The sequence below is a fragment of the Episyrphus balteatus genome, chromosome 2, assembly GCF_945859705.1.
Source record: "Episyrphus balteatus chromosome 2, idEpiBalt1.1, whole genome shotgun sequence".
Lineage (NCBI taxonomy): Eukaryota > Metazoa > Arthropoda > Insecta > Diptera > Syrphidae > Episyrphus > Episyrphus balteatus.
Window position 1 is genome coordinate 124,317,780 of NC_079135.1, and position 18,806 is coordinate 124,336,585.

Sequence of the window (18,806 nt, forward strand, 5' to 3'; positions counted from 1 at the left end):
AAAACATATGCTCACTTCCAAATTTTAAAAACTGCTATGATTTTCAAATCGACTTAGTTAACCAACAGATGGCGCTCCTCTCTACTAAAGATAATTCGAGTATTTTGAAGTTTCTCCTCACAAGAAATATTTTGGCCTCCCCCTCTGAGGTTAGAGTATGTTATGTGGAAAGTCGTGGTTTTGAAACACGTCGCTGCATCAAAAAGAAAAAATCATATCACCCACTTCGCTCTTACGTGTTTATTGAAAGTCTTTGAGAGAATATTTCTTCAGCTTCCTTCATCCAAGTTGCTTTATTGCGATTTCTATTCATTTTGGAAATTTGTTACGTTTCTTGGATAAACAATCTAAAATTCCGTTCGTAATGCCAATTACGCCCATAATAAAAAATAAAAAAAAAAAAACTAATAACTAAAATGAGACTAACCATCTAGGAATGAGTCTCAACGTGAAATTGAAGTTGAAGCCTCTCGTCTCTAAAAATTTAATTTATATGCATGCTTAGATAAGGCTCGTTTTATAATTAGCCCCGTTACATTGGAGGTGGTAGTTTACTCATGAGTAGATCTAGTACTAGAACTAACACATAATCTTCCACTCGAGGAAATAGGAATGTGTAGTTGTTGTACTAGATTTCTACTCACAAGTAAACTACCACCTCCAATGGAACAGGGCTATTAAGTGGGATTTAAATATTTTGAAAATCCGCGCTGATAAATTGAGAGAAATTTATTTGTTACTTAGACGCAATATTTAAAACTAATAAGGTACATGAAACATACCTTATCTCCGATATCGGCCAGGAAAATAAATAAAAATCATTTTTGAAAGGCATTCTGTATACCATGTAATTCTTAAAAGTCACAACAAAAAAATTGCTTATAAAATAAAACATTTTTGTAGATCAGGTTATTTTTTCTTATAAGAAAAATAAAACTAAGTAATTTTTGATGGTCGTCTCTCCCCATATTTCGTTATAATCGCTTGACGATGGTCAATATCATCGCCAGTTCCAAATAAATAATCAAAACGACCAGATGAACTATGTTTCGTTGAATATTTGTTAGAATTTATGTTAACATCGCCATTTTGACGAAATTCCAGAGTTTTTCCATTTCCGTTGATGTAATATTTATCCCTAAATGTTATTTTTTGTTCAGCTGTTGATTCAGATTGTCTTTTATTTGAAGGAACTATTTTCGAATGTTTAGTATTTTCAATACAAAATGCTTTAACATCTCTTTTGTGTTTTTCAATTTGTTCTTCTAATCGTTTTAGTCTTTTCTCATAGTAATTGCTTCCATCGTTAAACATTCTGTACTCTTCACTTTTAGATGGCACTGATGATTTTTTGTTGTTATAATCTGATGCCACTGTCTGATGGTTATCATGAGTGCCGTCAATGTTTTGATAGCTTTTCCGAAATCCTGAGTTTGAAAATTTCGTTTTCTCAGGTTGTCTATTCGTTGAATAATGGTTATTGTTATTTGGCAGTATTGTATTGCACTTTTCTCTTCCAGACGACTGATTTCCTTGATAGACTAATCGACTCGAAGGCTGAGGATAGTTATAACTCCCATCAATAGAATGACGTTTTTCCATCATAGTTTTAGCAGGCTTAATTGAATTTAATCGTTGAATATGTGCTAACTCCGGTGATGAACTTGTGTTCTTATTTGTAGAACTTTGAGCATTTCGAACTGACGATTTCATAGTATACTTTGACTTTGAAAGAACTGCTTCAGCTTTCAAATCTCTTTGTGCTTGATCAGTTGAAAGATTTGTTACAACTTGAGACTTAGGATACATTCCATTAGTTGCAGTTATTGTTTGTGGAACTGATGGCGTTATTATTTTCACTTTATTTGAAGATCTATTGACGATGACCTTAGGTAATAATGTTGTATCATTTGCTGTAGTTGAAAAATATGGTTTGCGTTCTTGTGATAGATATGCATTCCTTTTTAATTTTTCATCATACGCATTTAACTTGGAAGGAATATTGTCCGTTGATTTATTATTTGTCCTTGTCTCTCTGCTAAATAGACAAAAAAAAAAATCAATTAGAAGTTTAATTTAATACATTTTACATCAAAAGTAAAAACGATTGAAATATCTTAGAACTTGCAAAGGTCTGACAATAGCTGCCATATAATTCAAAATTATCCCATAACTAACAATGATACTAAAGTTCTAATGATAAAATAAAACTTCTAGCTTAATCAACCGTCTTCTCTTCTGCCACTATTTTACTTGCAGTTTAAAATATACAATAAATAAATACAAAACGAAAAAATAGCACGTATACGCCACAGTATACGTGAACAACATGCAAATAATGTGAATTACAAGTTTGGCCTAGGTGACAACTCACCCGAATTGATACTAAATAACAATTGCACTTATAAAATTAACAAAATCTTGCTCCCTTTTATAGTGTATTCAGTGTTGATAAATAAACCGAAAATCCTTTCAAATAAGAATCAAATATTTTAAATTTCATCAGCTTCTTAAATTCTGTAAATTTTTAAAATACATAATACAAAAACCGAATATAAACAAAAACAAATCAACACAAGACAAACAAATTAAGAATAGAATTTTTAATATTAGTTTTGGGTAATAAAGTAACCAAAAAGTCCTGTAAGGCGACAGTGGCACCAATTCTTATTGAGAGCGGATTTTTTTTCCCGATATCACTTCTCTATATATTTATTCAAGGATTCTAGCTTTAGACCAAGAGCAAAAAACCGAGAATGATTCTCAATACTTATTTCAATCAAAATAAATTATTGAACTGATGAGTTGAATCATATGATTTTTAGAAGGTGACTGTGATTTACAGCGTAGAACAAAGCTGATATCATTTCCTTCTTTCGTGTGACCGTTAAAATGCCGCTTGACTTTTTAAAATCTTAACAGCTAATTAAAAATAGTCTAATCGAATAAATCGATTAATATTAATATATTCTTATCTGTTCAGTCTTTTGTGGGTATTTAAGAGGCTTATTTCTCTGTCAATAACAACTTCTCATAATGATGATTGAAACAAGAATAGTAAATTAATTATCTGTTACCAATACTTTCATTAAGAAAGTTCGTTTGAATTAGCAGCAGTTAACCTTCCATACTTCTTTTATTAACACCTTATTTTACTTCCACATGAAATGGTAATTTTATTGTTTATTGACTCAGAAGTAAATTTAACCTTAAAGTGACAAATCAAACTTATAGTCACGGATTGAATTTACATTTAAATGGGTGTCTTCTTCCTTTGGTGCCACAAAATATTTTCGTATTTATAGCTCAAATGGCACCACAATATCACAGCCTTATTAACCAAAAGTGACAGTTACATACCTTTTACGATTGAAGCTATAGCTTTTTCCATTTGTACTGGATTTCTCTGTCTGTTGGATTATTTCATAGAGCTTTGATCGATATTCATTTACACTTAAACGAATGTCATCATGAAAGGGTGGTTTAACGTCAGCATTCAGTTCTATCAATTCAATTTTGTCCTGGAATCTAAAAATAGAAATTGGAAAGAATGTTAATTCTATATTCGATTTGGTTCAAATTTTATACTTTTCAACATATTTGTGACTAAGAGCTTCAACCGCTGTTAGCCTGGCCATAGGATCAAGAACCAGAAGTCGTTTAACAAGGTCATTGGCATCACTTGTTCCATCAATTAGAAGTTCATCAAGGGTTGTTGAGCTTTAATTTTGAAGGTTAGGAATATTCGGGATTCTCTATAAATGGTTCTTTGTTACCTGTTGACTGAAATAGTTTTGTTAAGAAGAGCTGAACCAAAACCAGCTCCAACAGAAATGATGTCCTTTTCGGTAACTTCTGGTAATGCCGAAACTATCTTCTCAATCTAATGGTTAGATTATTTTTTAATTTACAAATCCACAATAATTGAATAAACAATTTAAGTTACTAACTTGGTCTACTGTGCTATTTCCCTGAAATATAGGTTTCCCACGGATCATTTCACCAAGTATACATCCAAGGCTCCACATATCTATACCTTTAGTATATCTAAAGTCGAAAGTATTGTTTATATTTTGATAACAAAGATTTCCCTTTTCCTTACCTTTTACTAGCTACAAGAATTTCAGGAGCTCGATACCATCTAGTGGCTACGTAATCAGTCAGCAAAGGCTCAAAAGATTCATTTGCATCAACTGCATCGCGCATTTGTTGGTTTGATACCGAACGCGCCAAGCCGAAATCTGCTAGTTTACAGCTGAAAATCAGGTCGTTAGTAGGAGAGAACACATTTGAAATATTATGAGTTTATAAAGGACCTACTTGCATTTGGTATCAATGAGAACATTGCTAGGTTTTAAATCACGATGTATCACATTTCCAGAATGAATATAACTGATAGCATTAAGTAGTTGATAAATGATGAATCTTTTATGGACATCTTTCAGTACATTACCCTTCTTAATGACATTATGAAGATCACTCTCCATAAATTCAAAAGATAGGTATATATCAAGGTTGTTAGCAGCTCTTAAGAAAATAATTATATTAGATGAAATTGCCTAATGGGAAAATTTTTTTAATGTAGTTTTGATAACTTACTTGTAGACATTGTGCAATTGAATTATACACGGATGATCACGAAATGCTCGAAGAAACATTATCTCACGAAATGTTCTTTGTGCATCGGTTTCATCCCGAAAGGCATCAAAAATTTTTTTTACAGCAACAGTTTGATTTGTTTTTTTATGTAAGGCCTTCCAAACAATACCATAAGCACCTTTACCAAGTCTCTGAGGATTGAAAGAAACACAATTTATAGACATGATTTAGCTCCCAAATAGTATAAGTTGTGCTGAAATAGTTTTTTCAATTCTGTCAAAGTATATATTTTTTCAATAGAGATATTTAAATATGCAAATAATTAATTTAAATCTGTGACTTATTTATTGGTTCTTATCATTCAATTTCAATCATAAAGGTGACCACATGCCTTGGCTAAAAGTTGCGTTCCTTTGGGGGCATTTATCTACTGCTTAGTACCTACTTTAAGCTGCTTTTAACTACTATTTTTGTATTGAAAAAGTAGTTCAAAGCAGTTTTAAGTATACTAAGCATTAGATAAATGTTCCCAAAATAAAGCAGCTAAAAATTTAAACCTCGTAAATCTATTTTTGTAAATTGTTGAGTAAAGTGACTTTTAATAAGCAATTTACAACCGTAATTTAAGCCTTATTAACAAATAAACAAATGATATGTCTTTAGTACTAGTTTGTATTGAGAAAAAAATTTTAAATTTCTTGTTTCTCGGAATGGACTTGTGCTGGTTTCCCCCTAGACCCTTCATATATGCATCAAAGCTATTAACAAGAAATTAAATACAAGACTGGGTTGCATGTACTTGCTTCAATTTTCTTAAATTTTTCAAACTTTTTATATGAACATTTTGGAAGACCATAGGCATTTTTATGCACATAGTAACACATAGTGAACTTAATTATGTGAAAGGTCTTCATATGTTGTTTTTTGGTGTTAAAAATACCTTGGAATCATGTATAACATAAGTAATATTGCCCATCCATCATAGTTTTTGTTTGGTACAAATTTTAAGCTGGAATTCGAATTATCTTTGAAAATACAAATTTCAATTCTTTTAATTGTCACCACCAACAGTGTTTATGTCTTATGACCAAGAGTCACTTTTATTAGCCTCAAAATGCAAAAATTCATCTCGAAACACGATCTTTTTCTAGACGTGCAAACTACAAAACAGCGAACGAAATATTGGCATCCTTGGAGTCAAAATTTGTTTCGTCGAACCTGATAGATACAAATTGCCTACACAAAAACCCAATTTGACTATGTTGAGTTTCTTTTAAAAAAAAATTAAAAGAAATTGTACTGCCAAAAATATTTTTGAACCACATCAGTTTCAGAGAGTTCTGAAAAAAGGACATTAGATGAACAATTTGGTAAAAATAGGAGAATCCACTGTCGTTGTTTCGTTAAAATACTATAGAGGAGAGGACACATCAACGAAAAAGATAGATTGTATTCTTTAAGAAGACGGATGATGGTTCACCCAACCAATATCTATAAATCTTATCGCAAAGTGCACAATTATATTTCTTAACTCACTATAACCTTTGAGTATTTAATTGAACCCTTTCGGACCCAGCGTTACTCTCATGTAACATTTTTTTAAAAATTCGTAAAAAATATTAAATTAAACAATTTTTTAGGTTACGATGGCTTAAATGAAAGACAATTATGCCTAGTAACTGGATTATTACAAAATGCTAGTCAAATATCATACCTTTAATTTTTTTTATATATGGTCATAATTTTGAAAAAAAGATATAAAAATGTTAATGCAGAAAGTGTTTTGTTTTTTTGCCTAGAAGAAGTAGCATACACTATAGTTTCATAAAAAAAACACATTAGTTTTGCTATTTATTATTTTTGAAAATAACTTTTTGCTACTCATAATTCTTAGTTGTGATGTTTTTGACCCGATAATACCGAAAAAACATTTTTTAACATTGATTTTCATAGCTTGGGTTCGAAAGGGTCAATTAATTAAATTGTCTTAAGTTAAAAAAAAAGTTTCATTTTTTAGCTTTTTTATGAAGATACCACTCGGTTTATCATTCTCATCTTTTGATCTTTTTCAAAGCTATTTTCTATTTGGATATCATTTTTTTAGATGTCCAACAACTAAAAATATATCATCAAACACACCAATGTAAGGAATCTTATCAATGCAACTTAATTAAGGCTAACTCCTTATTGCTATAATTTTAGATTTGCTTAAACCTAAGATTTCCTTATTCATACAAGAACAGGATTTTACATAAGTTTAAGCTTGTATTTAAAGAAAATCTTTTAGTTTTTGAGTTAGTCAGAAATGAAGAAAAGGGTTCTAATACAGGTTTATTGACGGTTCAAAAAATATTTTTATACTTTAAAAAGTACAACCTTATTGTGCGATAGCGCACACAATTTTCAGTCAAAAACGTTAGATCCGTTTTTTTTTTTTTTGGAGAAGTGAGATTTTTTTTATTTCGGTCATATGGCAGATAGCGTCAATTTTGGGCCTAAAAATATAATTTAAATTTCGCCGTTAGGGAATCACTCAAAGCTCATAACGAACCAGTTTAAAAAAAATTAATTCAGTAGTTTAGGCTGCAGTTCCAGATAGATATGTGCAGAGAGACAGAATAGCGGCAACTTTTCCCATTCTCTATCATCACAATATCAGCTTTATCGTGAGTTTCACGCGAAAAAAATTCCATCCGGAAGAATTGAATATTAGTTTTTCCCTATTGTGAGCTCCGAGCGATGAGTTCTTTACGTTCGGAAAACTCTCCTTTTTTTACCACGTGAGTTTCACGCGAAAAAAATTCCATCCGGAAGAATTGAATATTAGTTTTTCCCTATTGTGAGCTCCGAGCGATGAGTTCTTTACGTTCGGAAAACTCTCCTTTTTTTACCACGTGAGGCAGTTATCAGCTCTTTTTTTATTTAAGTTTTAGCTGCGACAGGAACATAGACATAGTAGGTATAGTAGAAAATGTAATTTTCCTTCATGTGAAACTCTCAATAGCTTTTAAGATTCCGGGAGAATACAAATATTTAGATCGGAAAAATGTTCACGGTGAAACTCAGGATAGGGCTGATCATCTAGAGTTTCATTTTTTCCCAATGCTAAATTTTAGAGCGTAAATCGCATGTAAAAAATAAAAACAACTTACCCTTTTAATCTCGAAATACTTAAATATATGATCGTCAATCTCACACATCTTGTTCTTCTCTTGTATCTTAGTTTTGCTATTCATCTTCGATATTTTTTTTCTTAACTCTTTTGTATATTTATGGTATATCCTTTATCACTATTACTTCTTTCAAACAATCCGTTAACGACCCTTCCGTCGCAACCAAATACAAAAATTTAATAGTCGAAACAATTCATAGTCTCCTTAAAAAAGATTCTATGTAAAATTGTTAGATCGATTCCTCCTTGTCAGAGGTTGTTTTAATTCACGAGAAACACTATATGAACCAAAAATCAAATTTATATTTTAGACAATCGGTATTATAAAGAAATCACACACGAAACGAAGAAACACTATTACAATCCAAAATGAATTTCAATTTTATTTCAATGTTTATAATCTCAAGTCACTCTAATGCCACCTCCGAAAAGTTAGTATTATTTACAACGAAAGTTATAGCACTTTTCATGATAGCTCTATGCACGGAAGCTATTTAGGATGCCTATGGTTATTTCACAAGACTTATATGGGTAGGATTTCTGAAGTAGTAAGACTTTTTTTTAAATTTAATTTTTTGTTTGATTGACAATGCTCTAATTGTTTCTATAAAATATAATATATAGAAAAAAAAATTTTTTTGAGGTAGTTTTTGGAGTATTTATTTTTTATATGAAATTGAAAAATAGATTTGTGAAGAAAAAAGTTAAAAAAAAGATTCCTTTGCGAGGGAGGTTATTGTAGGTTGTTTTCGGTGGACGAATATTTTTAAGTTACTGATGTTAGAGAAATGTATTTCATTCTTTGTATGCCGTTGTGTTTACAAAATATTCAATTTGCCAAGGTGACATAGCAACCATCACCTACCGGCATAAGAATCCTTTTTCCAAAGGAGCAGGTGAAAGGGGTTGAAATTGAAAGTTGAAAAACCTTTTCGTGATTATGATACCTACAATATGCTGGAGTGTGTGTGTGCATGTGGCTGTGTATACTTATTCATAACGTCGCTGTCGATTGATGAAAATAAATTGTTGTTGTTAGATTCAAAACAATCATCGTAACAAACTTTAAAGCTAGAAATCATTATCACGCTATGTTGATATGTTACAAATGAAAGTTTGTATAACAAGTTTTCTATCTTATACTATTAAGAAGTATGAATCTGATGACGTGTTATGGTGATTATTCACTCTCAGTAAAATATTTAAACGTGATTGAAAAGTTGTCCAATATAGCTAATTATGTATAAACTTCAATCAGGCATTTGAAATGAAAACGGATAAAGCTTTTACTTAAAACCACTTAATTCAATCCTAAGTTTAATCCCGTCTTTCAAAAACAGTAAACAGTTTAAGACAGTAATTGAGTAAGTAAGTAATTAACTAATTTATTTCTACTTTTCTTAGCATGGTTAACAAGAACAATTAATTTTGTTAAGTATGCTAAGAAAAGTAGAAATAAATTAATTAATTACTTACTTACTTCTAGGCAGTATTTCTTGACTCTATGATATGACTTGAATTTGATGGTAAATTTGGAAACTGTCCAAATGTTGTTTCTTTTCTTAACGATTTAAGCCACCCAAGATGTTGGAAAAATTGTGTTTATAGGTTTTTTATGTAAAAAAAAAACTTCTTAAATATGTACCTAAGTTACTAGTTGACTAATTAACGAGAATAGCATTTATAAGAAATTAAGGTTCCAATTTTTGAGTAAAAACAACTTGTATAACATGAATACGTGCCAAGTACTCAAATTTTATCATTTTCAAAATCCCATACGTATGTACATATTTCTAGTGCGGAAGAGTCTAATTAAGATTTGTACTAAATTTTAAGCCGTAAATATTGAAAACAGCTTGAGCTATGTTGCGTGCTATTCGCAGCTACTTTTTTACAAGGTGTGTACAGATATTCACATTTTGTAATATTTTTGTTTTAACAAAAAAAAAAATCCTAAAAATGGAACTTCTTCATCGCCTTTCGAGTTACCTAAATACTTAATTTATAAAAAAAAGTGTAACACAAAAGCGGCTGGCAGAATAACCATTACAGCACAGTAACAATATATTTTTCAAGGAAAACATTTTTTAAAGGCAGAATTTTGGATGCAGGCGAATATTGGGGTGGTTTAATAGAATACCTTTAAATCATGTATCATATGTGTATATAAACCGACAAACAATTTTGGTTCTATAAAGCTTTACAGATGCCATTGTTGCTTCTGTAAACCATTATAGAAGCAAAATTGTTAGTAGGGATAATACCAGATGTCTATTATTTCTTATTTCGAAAATCTAAAATTCGTGGTTTGACCTTTAAAATCGCGACTTGCGGACATGAGATTTTTCTAGACTTTGAGGTTAGTTATAGAATGCCAAAACGAAGCTATTGAGCAAAACAAAATTCTATTAGCATTCATTCCAATCCAAAAGGTTTACCCCCTTTTTCACCTTTTTCGACTGTACTATTAGCGGTTTATACGAATGAGGATTTTTGAAAGATAACATCTTCATGATGCGGATGCGGATGTTTAATATCTTAAATAAAGAACGAATATGCATGAATTAAAATAATGATAGTTATGAGTAACATTTTTATAATTTGTATTTAATAAGAGAAATTGAAAATAGGTGCGTTGGACTTAATTACTATGCATCAAGTCGGTTACACAGAGGTTGGCAAATTAAGCCCACGCAACTTAATTATTGTTCCCTAGGAACACTGCTTTGTGGAGTGCGTAAAAATCGTAGTTAAAGTCTTCTTGATAAAGAGGGTTTGGTGACAAAGTGGTTGATTTTTACTCCGGTGGCCTAGGTCCATCCCAAACCGTTTTCACTTCCCCTACTCATGCATATGCCAATAAAAAAACAGCAAGTTTACGCACGTGAACAAAGTGTAAATGATGTAAATAGATGCTAAACGCACTCTAACATCGATCTTCGTACAAGGCCTAAAGCCTGGTACGCAGATCGAGCTAAATTTTAGCTCCCATACAAATTATCAAAAAAATTTAGCCGAGCTAAAATTTATCCCATACAAATTATCGATAATTATCGTCCGTGAACCGACTTTCAAGGCAACCCATGTTTTTATTTATTTTTCATCTAATTTATCGACCGCTTCTATAAGTTCATATAACTTATTGATAGCATAGATTTTATTATACGGGAGTGTGAAATTAATATGTATTTTAATTTTTTTCTTCCACCCAATCTTGTACTTTGCATTTTAGTTCAATTTAACAATACAAGTTATCGATATCGATAACGATGACAATATAAATCTTGATTTTTTTTAATGAGCTGAATGCATTCAATATAACACCGGCAGCTGTCCCTGTCACTTTATTCAAATCAAAAGAAGCCGCTGTAGTGCCTTTTTATTTATTTACAAATTCCATTGTTTTGATTTTGTTGGGTCTTTTTTTAATTTTTACAAAAAATAAACATTTCCAACAAATATTAAATAAAAATATAACTATAAAAATGGAAAATAAAACTCAAACACTCTGTAGAATATGTTTCGATCTTGGACATTTCAGTCTCAATGGCTATGAAATCAATATACAAGGAAAAAACTTATCAATCGAAGAAATGATCAAACGATTTTCAGATATTGAAGTAAGATTAATAATAAGCAAAAACCACTGAATTTTAAATAATAAATAATTCTTTTAAAAAAGTTCACAGACGAACATGTCCCAGAATTAATATGCGAAACATGCACACAAGATTTGGTTCAAAGTTATTTATTTTCCGAAAAAGTCTTGGAATCGGATGCAAAAATCATGAATCTTGCACAATTACAAGAACAAGAGAAACTTGTTGTTTATGAAGATGAACTACAATCAGAACAAGATGACGACGACGAAGTTGTCAGTCAAGATATGGAAATTGAAAACTTTGAAGAGCAAAATATGGAAATACAAGAAATTAAAGATATTCAAACGATAGAGGAGCAGGTTATAACTGAAGAAGAAGAAGAACACAATGATTTAATAGAAGAGATTCACGAATCGAATCCTCCTGAAGACCTTTACACAGAATCTGAGGTTGCAGGAGGCAATGATCATGAAGAAATTATATGTCTTGAAGAAGTGGAAGAAACAGTTTCGTCATCACTTCAAATTGATCCATCCGAAGAAGATGTATCAAATATACCCTTGAACTATGATTCATTTCCAAATCCAGAAAAAGAAGACGAACCAATTGAACCTCGTAAAAAATACCAAAGACGTAACAAAACTGATAATGAAATTGATAAAAATGGTTCATTTGTTATCACTCAATTTGCGTGTTCGACAACTGCCCCTGGAACTCATATTAACACAAATAACGATGACACTGATGAAGTGGCTGTAAGTGATGTTAGAATAATGAATTATGAAACTGTCGAAGTCAAAGCAGGTAATATAGACATATTTAATCAAATTTCACAAAGCGAACTACCAATTGATGATAGTCGAGTTTATTTGTGTCAATATTGTCCGAGAGCTTTTTCTACGTCGGCTTTTCTTATTGCGCATGTTAGGAAGACACATGGATGTAAGTTTTGTGCGAGTGTTTTTGAAAAAGCAAAAGATCTATTTGCACATATTCGGGAGGCTCACGCGAAATTTGAATGTGTTGTGTGTGGTAAAGAGTTTACTAGCAATAGTAATATGCGAAATCATTTGAAAAATGTGCACAAAGTTAAGGTACCTGCTAATGTATCATTGTTATCGTATAAAAAGAATAGTGAAGTGGAAGAGGAAATTTAAAAAGACTTTTCATAGGAGTTTTTAGTAAATAAAATAATTGTTTTTATATATACTCGTAGTTTAAGATTTATTTAAGAAAAAAATAAAATAAAATATGTAAATTAGTTAAATCTATATTGAGTAGGTTATTCCTTATGTGGAATTCTAGTTCAATTTGGTATAAAAAAGGGACTTTTTCGTATTTAAGTTCTTATTAGAAGCCTTATTTTCTAGTTTATGTATAAAAATAAAATAAAATGGTATATAAACTCGTACTGAATAAGAAAATTTTATTGGTTTATATATTTTCGTTGGAGTTGGGGCTTCTACAATTCTCGGATATGGATGGTTCTATGAAGAATTTGATTTTATTGTATTCCAGTTGTGGCCGTAATTATTTAAACTTCAAACATTTAAGAGCTGTTTGCTGAATCGAAACTTAAGCATTTAAGTTCAACATAAACTCTTATGTGACAGTTTACGCACAGAAAAAAGTAGAGAATAAGAGTTTATGTTCAACATAAATTATTTAAGTTTCGATTCAGCAAATGGCCCAAGTCCCTTAAGTAGTTTCGAATCAAGGTCTGGCCAAATATGTTTGTCGTCTAGTAGAGCATGATTTAAAAGCTGGAACTGTCTGCGTGTAATAGTTCTACTGCCAACTTCCATGTTTAATTCGGTAAGATTTTGTAAGACCAACTATATTAATTTAGAAACCTTTAATGACCGGCAATACGGTTTCGTAGCAACTGGTCCACTGTTGATCTGCTTGTTTATCTCACCGAGTAGTGAAACAAATTTTTACTTCATTTTGGAGACATTCACCACTATCGGGAGTTTTACGTGGAAGGTTTTCCAACCGGAAAATTTTACCCCAATGGAATTTACATTTTACACTAAACTAGTTTCTTGTTCGGCTCCAAAATTTAAGTGAGAGGAGAGCTGCATATTACCTAAAAAAAAGTTGAAAATTAAAATACCGAGAGACGTCCGAGCGTGAACAACTTTTCGCCCGGAACTTACATACATAGGGAAATAGTGAAATTTAATTTTTCCGGGTGGAATCTTGTTCAGGTGAAACTCACGATAGGGCTGATTAAGATTGTTGCACTTGATTTTTCAAAGGCATTTGATAGAGTTTGACATCAAGCTTATTGAAGTTTCTCATTTAGATAAAAGTATATTATATCTTTATTTTAATTGAACATTATTGAATTTTATTTTGATTATTTTTCATTGTTTTTGCCATATTGCTGAAAATTTCTGTTTCTTATTTATAACGCTTTTATAGCTTAAAAGATGTAATTTTAAATATTCTACATTTTCATCTTATCTAATCCGAAGATAAATCTGAAGGACTAGAAACACTGCAGCGCTAGAAACTAAGTCCATTCGCTGGTAGGGTAGAAGGGGGAGGATTTGCCAGGATTTAGGAAAATTGACTTAACGCAAAGTTTTAACGTTTGTTTTAATTTTTTTATATCTGATATTATTATTGACCTTATTATCTTCACTTAAATATTTTTTTCATTCTGATATATTAATTTTTTCTATTTTTAATAATTTATTCAAAAAAACAAAAAGTGATGTGGCAAAGCCTCCCCAGGCGGGAGGCTTTGCCACGGGGGTGGGGAGGGATTGCCAGTTACCTAAATATAAAAGTTAATACAAATAAAACCAATAATCATAAACAAAACTTCTTTTTAGCTGAAAATACGAAGAACTGATTGATTTTGTAGGATCCTGCCATCCTCTTTTGAAAAAGCTCCTTTCTGGCAAATGTACCCCATGGGGTGCATTTGCCAGAGCAAAACCTACCCAAAAACAAATGGCAAATGTACCCCACAAGCTAATCTTTCGAAAATTTACTTATAACTTTTTTATAAGTTAAACAGTAAAAAAATCACTTCTACACAGCATAGTACACATAATTTTCAAAAGATATTTGTATGACAAAGTAATTTAACAAGACAAATATTAAAAATTTACGACGCTTATGTACCCTCATATTTTGGTTCTCAACATTAAAAAACTAACACAAGCGTCTAATTTATTTCGTGTCCAGCCAAAAGCTGTCAAACTTTGTGGAAAGTTTGCAATCATAAATGTGCAACAGAAAATTATTTTTCGGTATTTAATATTCTTTTGGTTTGGAAAAAAACCTGGGCTGGCAAAGGCACCCCATTGGCAAATGCTCCCCCTTCTACCCTACAACACAAGATATTAAAACACAAAGAAAAAGAAGATAAAGATCAACAGAAGAACATATAAAAGAGAACTACTCTAAAGAAGAAATTTATCTTATGTCATCGCACAGGTGGCTTCAGTTAAACTGGCGATTTTAGAAAAACTGTTGAGCCGTGGGCTTGTTACCCACGGTGCCGGTTTCCAGTCCACTACCTATTCCTCTGTGCCATGGACACCTTCTGTTGCTAAATAAATACTAGTTGTATTCCTATTCACAAAATATTGAAACGTAGTAGATACTGACGTACCGTCAAATTCAGCCGCACTACACGAATGTGTAATGCGTTACCCTATAACCGCCTCTGTTTTCCATCCCATGTCAAGGCTTATATTCATCGGTATCTCCTTTCAAACCCCACCATATTTTGCTATAAACGAGTACTCGGTTTTATGAATTGAATACCACTATAATTTTGCTTATCATTAGTAAATTTACAAATTAGGTGACTTTTTTATATTTCAAATAAATTTTTTTTATTGTAGACTTAAAGTCATTTTTATTTTATTTGTATCTTATTTTTGGCGCAACGTTTCAGGGATGGTTATCCCCTTCATCAGGACTTTAAATAAAAATGTTAAATAATTAATAAACTATTTATAAATAGGATATCAGGACACAAATCAGATGTGAGAACCGGAAACTCACAGAAAACGGCACTAGCTGTACATTGTTTAGAAGGAGACGACAGGCCAGGTTTTGGTAATGTAAAAATCTTACAACAAGAAAATCATAATTCTTAACGTATATGCTATTAGAAATGCTGCACGTACAAAAGAACGAAAATGTTGTTAACAGAAGATCGGACTGCGATGCTCTTAGTATTATATACACTGATTTAGCTAAAAGTTAAATAACATTTGAGTTGTTTTCATTTTAAATATTTTGCTTATTTTATAAAAATAATAAATCATTTTTCTTTCAACAGATATTGGGCAGGTTCAGAAACGTTAGGGACTAAATATTTAGGTAATTTCGGTCTCTGATTGGTCAGCTGTCAAAAAAAATCCTTCCAATTCAGGTAATTTTATTGGAAAGCTAACTGGAAAGTTAGGCAAGAAAATTTTCCCTAAAAATTTAGAAAATTTTTTTTTGTCAACATGACAGCAGATTGTTTTTATTTAAAGAATTTATTTAGCAAAATTAAATTTATTTGTGTGAAAAACAACTAAAAAGTGCATTATCGGTTATAATTTATTTTATTTATTCTTTACAGTTAAGTGAAATTTGGTGTCTTACCCATGCGAAATAAATAAATTTAAATAAATTTCGAAATTTGACAATAGCATGAAATCCAAACTAATTTAGTCAACTGACTCAAATTTCCGTTCAGAAAATGACGTTGCCTAAATATCTAGTCCCTAATATTTCCTGAACGTGCCCATTGTTTATATTTTGTATGTTTCCAAGTTTGTTATTTATAAATAGAATAAATTATTGATTATTTAACATTTTTATTTAAGCCTGATGAATAACATTTTTTCCAATGCTAATTACAACATGAAAAGCTATTTTCCAGTACAAAAAACGTTTGTTTACATCTTCACCAGCCCAGAAATGAATTTGTTGGAAGTTCTCCATGGAACAAGGCAATTTTATTCCTTTCATGAGTAGGTTCTTTTGAGGATATTTCACAAAACTGTTATACTTTATTATTTCACTTATTTAAAAAAAAAATGGCTATGCTGGCAGCTCCTTATCAAAAAGAAATTCCTCCCTATCATCCCTGTTCATCAAAATGTCATTTTTTTTTTTCTTATCTCCCGCTGTGTGTGTTGACACATCTGCCAGCCACAAAAAAATTTCTGTTTACGTGTATAATTTTTGTAATTTTCAAATGTATCTAATCGGTCTACAAAAACAACAGAAGAAGATAATACATTTCATTTCTTTGTTTATTTTAAATTAAAAAAGCGCAATGGCTATACACGGTAAGTTAAAAAAAAAAAACTAAAAAAAACATTACAATTATGTTAACAATTAAATTTTCCTAGTCAATGCAAATACTTTAAAATACGTCAGCCTAATCACTTTAACATTACAAAATGCCATACTCGGCCTCAGTATGCGGTATTCACGAACGCGTTCCAAAGACATGTTCCTAAGCTCTACTGGTAAGTTTTGATATGATGCCCCTAGCACAGCTTCTATTATTAACTTGACCTACTTACAATGCCAATGTTTTTTTTTTTTTGTATTACAGCGGTTCTAATGTCGGAAGTGGCTAAATTGATAACGTGCATATTTTTAGTATTCAATGAAGAAGGCAAAGATGCACGTAAATTTGTCAAAACTTTAAAAAAGACTATTATTGAAAATCCTATAGATACTCTGAAAGTATGTGTACCATCTATGGTTTACATAGTACAGAATAACTTGTTGTACGTTTCGGCATCACATTTAGATGCAGCCACGTACCAAGTTACATATCAATTGAAAATTCTCACAACTGCAATGTTTGCCGTAGTTATTCTACGTCGCAAACTCTTGTCTTCCCAATGGGGAGCTTTAATTCTTTTACTTGTGGGTATAATTTTTGTACAATTAGCTCAAACCGAAGAACCGGATGTAGCTTACGCTGCAGCGGCTTCGAGGCCAGTACAAAATCGAATGTTTGGTTTGTGGGCAGCGATAGGAGCATGTTTTCTATCTGGGTTTGCCGGTATATACTTTGAAAAGATTCTCAAAGGAGCTGAGATCTCTGTTTGGATGCGGAATGTCCAACTCAGTTTACTCAGTATACCATTTGGAGCTATTACATGTTTCCTAAACGATGGGGATAAAATTCTAAAGGATGGCTTCTTCTTTGGTTATGATGGATTTATTTGGTATCTGGTGCTTCTGCAAGCTGGTGGTGGACTTATAGTTGCTGTTGTTGTGAAATATGCCGACAACATTCTAAAAGGCTTTGCAACTTCTCTTGCAATTATAATATCTTGCGTGGCATCTATTTATCTATTCGATTTCAATTTAACCTTACAATTTACTGCCGGTGCGGCACTTGTGATAGCTTCGATATTTTTGTATGGTTACGATCCGAATAAAGGAGGCAAGTTGGCAGTTAGACCGTCTTTGGATGAGGAAAAACTCTTACCTCGTGTTTAAGGTATCCCCGAACTCAAATGAAATTTACTGGCTAAGATCATTCCTTTTTTATGTAAAGTTAAATTTTAATCACACATGCACATCATATCACACACTGAGTGAATCCTATTTGCCAGTATTTATTATATATTATATACCTTTTCCTATATATAATTAATTATGTATTTTTATTTTAAATGAACTGAGTTATAGTTTATGTTTTTGAAGAGAATTATATGTCTTACATTATAAAATGCATAAATATGTTTTTGTGCATTGTTTAAAAGTTCCAAATAATATTCATATATGTAGATTAGATAGGAATTCTCATTTTTTGACTTTGAAAATACCCGTTTTATTTATTAAGTTCTTCAGCTTCTTGAACACAATTATAGCGGTATCATATACCTTCGGTGCAGATAATGAAGACTGATTTACTTTTGTTTATATTTTTTTCATGTTTCTGCACAAAGTTAAACACATTTTTTTTCATAAAAATATAAAAAAATATTGTATTGTATTTTCCCAGTGTTATATCTCAATTTAAAAAAGGTTTCAATATATGAAAGAACCTTATATAACTATATAATAATTATATCTTTTAATTTATATTCGTTTATTACTCCCCCCCGATATGGTACTTAAAGGATAATGTTTGTATTTTGTAACAAGCTTGATTTTAAAATATAATAATTATTTTGTGTTAAGTGATTTATTTGTCCTAGAAAATGTGGTTTTTTTGATTAAGATGAAAATTGTTTAAAAATCATGAGTATTTTATAAAAGAAAATATATAAAACAAACAAAACTTATATCAAACAAGTTGTTTGATTATCTTTATAATTTTTTTTTAATTTTGCAAATTGTTTATTTGGTGTTGAAAAATCATTTATTTATGTTACGGTCTTATTAAAAAAAATATTATCGATTTTAATGAAATATATTTTCTTAAGGAGTTCCAGGGTACG

The 18,806-nt window shown here is 31.0% G+C and overlaps 3 protein-coding genes across 4 annotated transcripts; 2 read left to right on the plus strand and 1 right to left on the minus strand.

Moving 5' to 3' along the window:
* Positions 1 to 818: 818 nt before the first annotated feature.
* Positions 819 to 8,410, minus strand: LOC129912069 (mitogen-activated protein kinase 15). 2 transcript variants are annotated; one of them, XM_055990174.1, is made up of 9 exons: positions 7,752 to 8,410; positions 4,600 to 4,790; positions 4,321 to 4,527; positions 4,103 to 4,255; positions 3,951 to 4,047; positions 3,777 to 3,883; positions 3,589 to 3,720; positions 3,361 to 3,528; positions 819 to 2,035 (listed from the first exon to the last, which is right to left on the minus strand). In XM_055990174.1, the coding sequence occupies exons 1-9, from the start codon at positions 7,833 to 7,835 to the stop codon at positions 937 to 939; spliced, it is 2,238 nt and encodes a 745-aa protein (XP_055846149.1). In that variant the 5' UTR covers positions 7,836 to 8,410; the 3' UTR covers positions 819 to 936. The 2 variants fall into 2 exon arrangements, with proteins under 2 accessions (XP_055846149.1, XP_055846148.1); XM_055990173.1 differs by having other exon boundaries at positions 819 to 2,038; positions 7,752 to 8,407.
* Positions 8,411 to 11,179: 2,769 nt separating this feature from the next.
* LOC129910035 (zinc finger protein 652) lies at positions 11,180 to 13,135 on the plus strand. Its single transcript, XM_055987278.1, has 2 exons — positions 11,180 to 11,391; positions 11,454 to 13,135. The coding sequence occupies exons 1-2, from the start codon at positions 11,257 to 11,259 to the stop codon at positions 12,528 to 12,530; spliced, it is 1,212 nt and encodes a 403-aa protein (XP_055843253.1). The 5' UTR covers positions 11,180 to 11,256; the 3' UTR covers positions 12,531 to 13,135.
* A 3,385-nt stretch (positions 13,136 to 16,520) lies between these two features.
* Positions 16,521 to 18,358, plus strand: LOC129910428 (UDP-N-acetylglucosamine transporter). The gene is made up of 3 exons (XM_055987810.1): positions 16,521 to 16,685; positions 16,749 to 16,868; positions 16,958 to 18,358. The coding sequence occupies exons 1-3, from the start codon at positions 16,673 to 16,675 to the stop codon at positions 17,857 to 17,859; spliced, it is 1,035 nt and encodes a 344-aa protein (XP_055843785.1). The 5' UTR covers positions 16,521 to 16,672; the 3' UTR covers positions 17,860 to 18,358.
* Positions 18,359 to 18,806: the final 448 nt, after the last annotated feature.

Bases quoted from the DNA above. Each gene is read 5' to 3' on its own strand.
- LOC129910428 (XM_055987810.1), top strand. The intron at 16,869-16,957 runs GTAAGTTTTGAT...TTTGTATTACAG, and splicing joins CATGTTCCTAAGCTCTACTG to CGGTTCTAATGTCGGAAGTG.
- LOC129912069 (XM_055990173.1), bottom strand. From the start codon at position 7,835: ATGAATAGCAAAACTAAGATACAAGAGAAGAACAAGATGTGTGAGATT. The intron at 4,791-7,751 runs GTAAGTTGTTTT...TTCAATCCTCAG, and splicing joins AGTATTTCGAGATTAAAAGG to AGACTTGGTAAAGGTGCTTA. The intron at 3,529-3,588 runs GTATAAAATTTG...TTCTATTTTTAG, and splicing joins AGTCACAAATATGTTGAAAA to ATTCCAGGACAAAATTGAAT.
- LOC129910035 (XM_055987278.1), top strand. From the start codon at position 11,257: ATGGAAAATAAAACTCAAACACTCTGTAGAATATGTTTCGATCTTGGA. The intron at 11,392-11,453 runs GTAAGATTAATA...CTTTTAAAAAAG, and splicing joins AACGATTTTCAGATATTGAA to TTCACAGACGAACATGTCCC.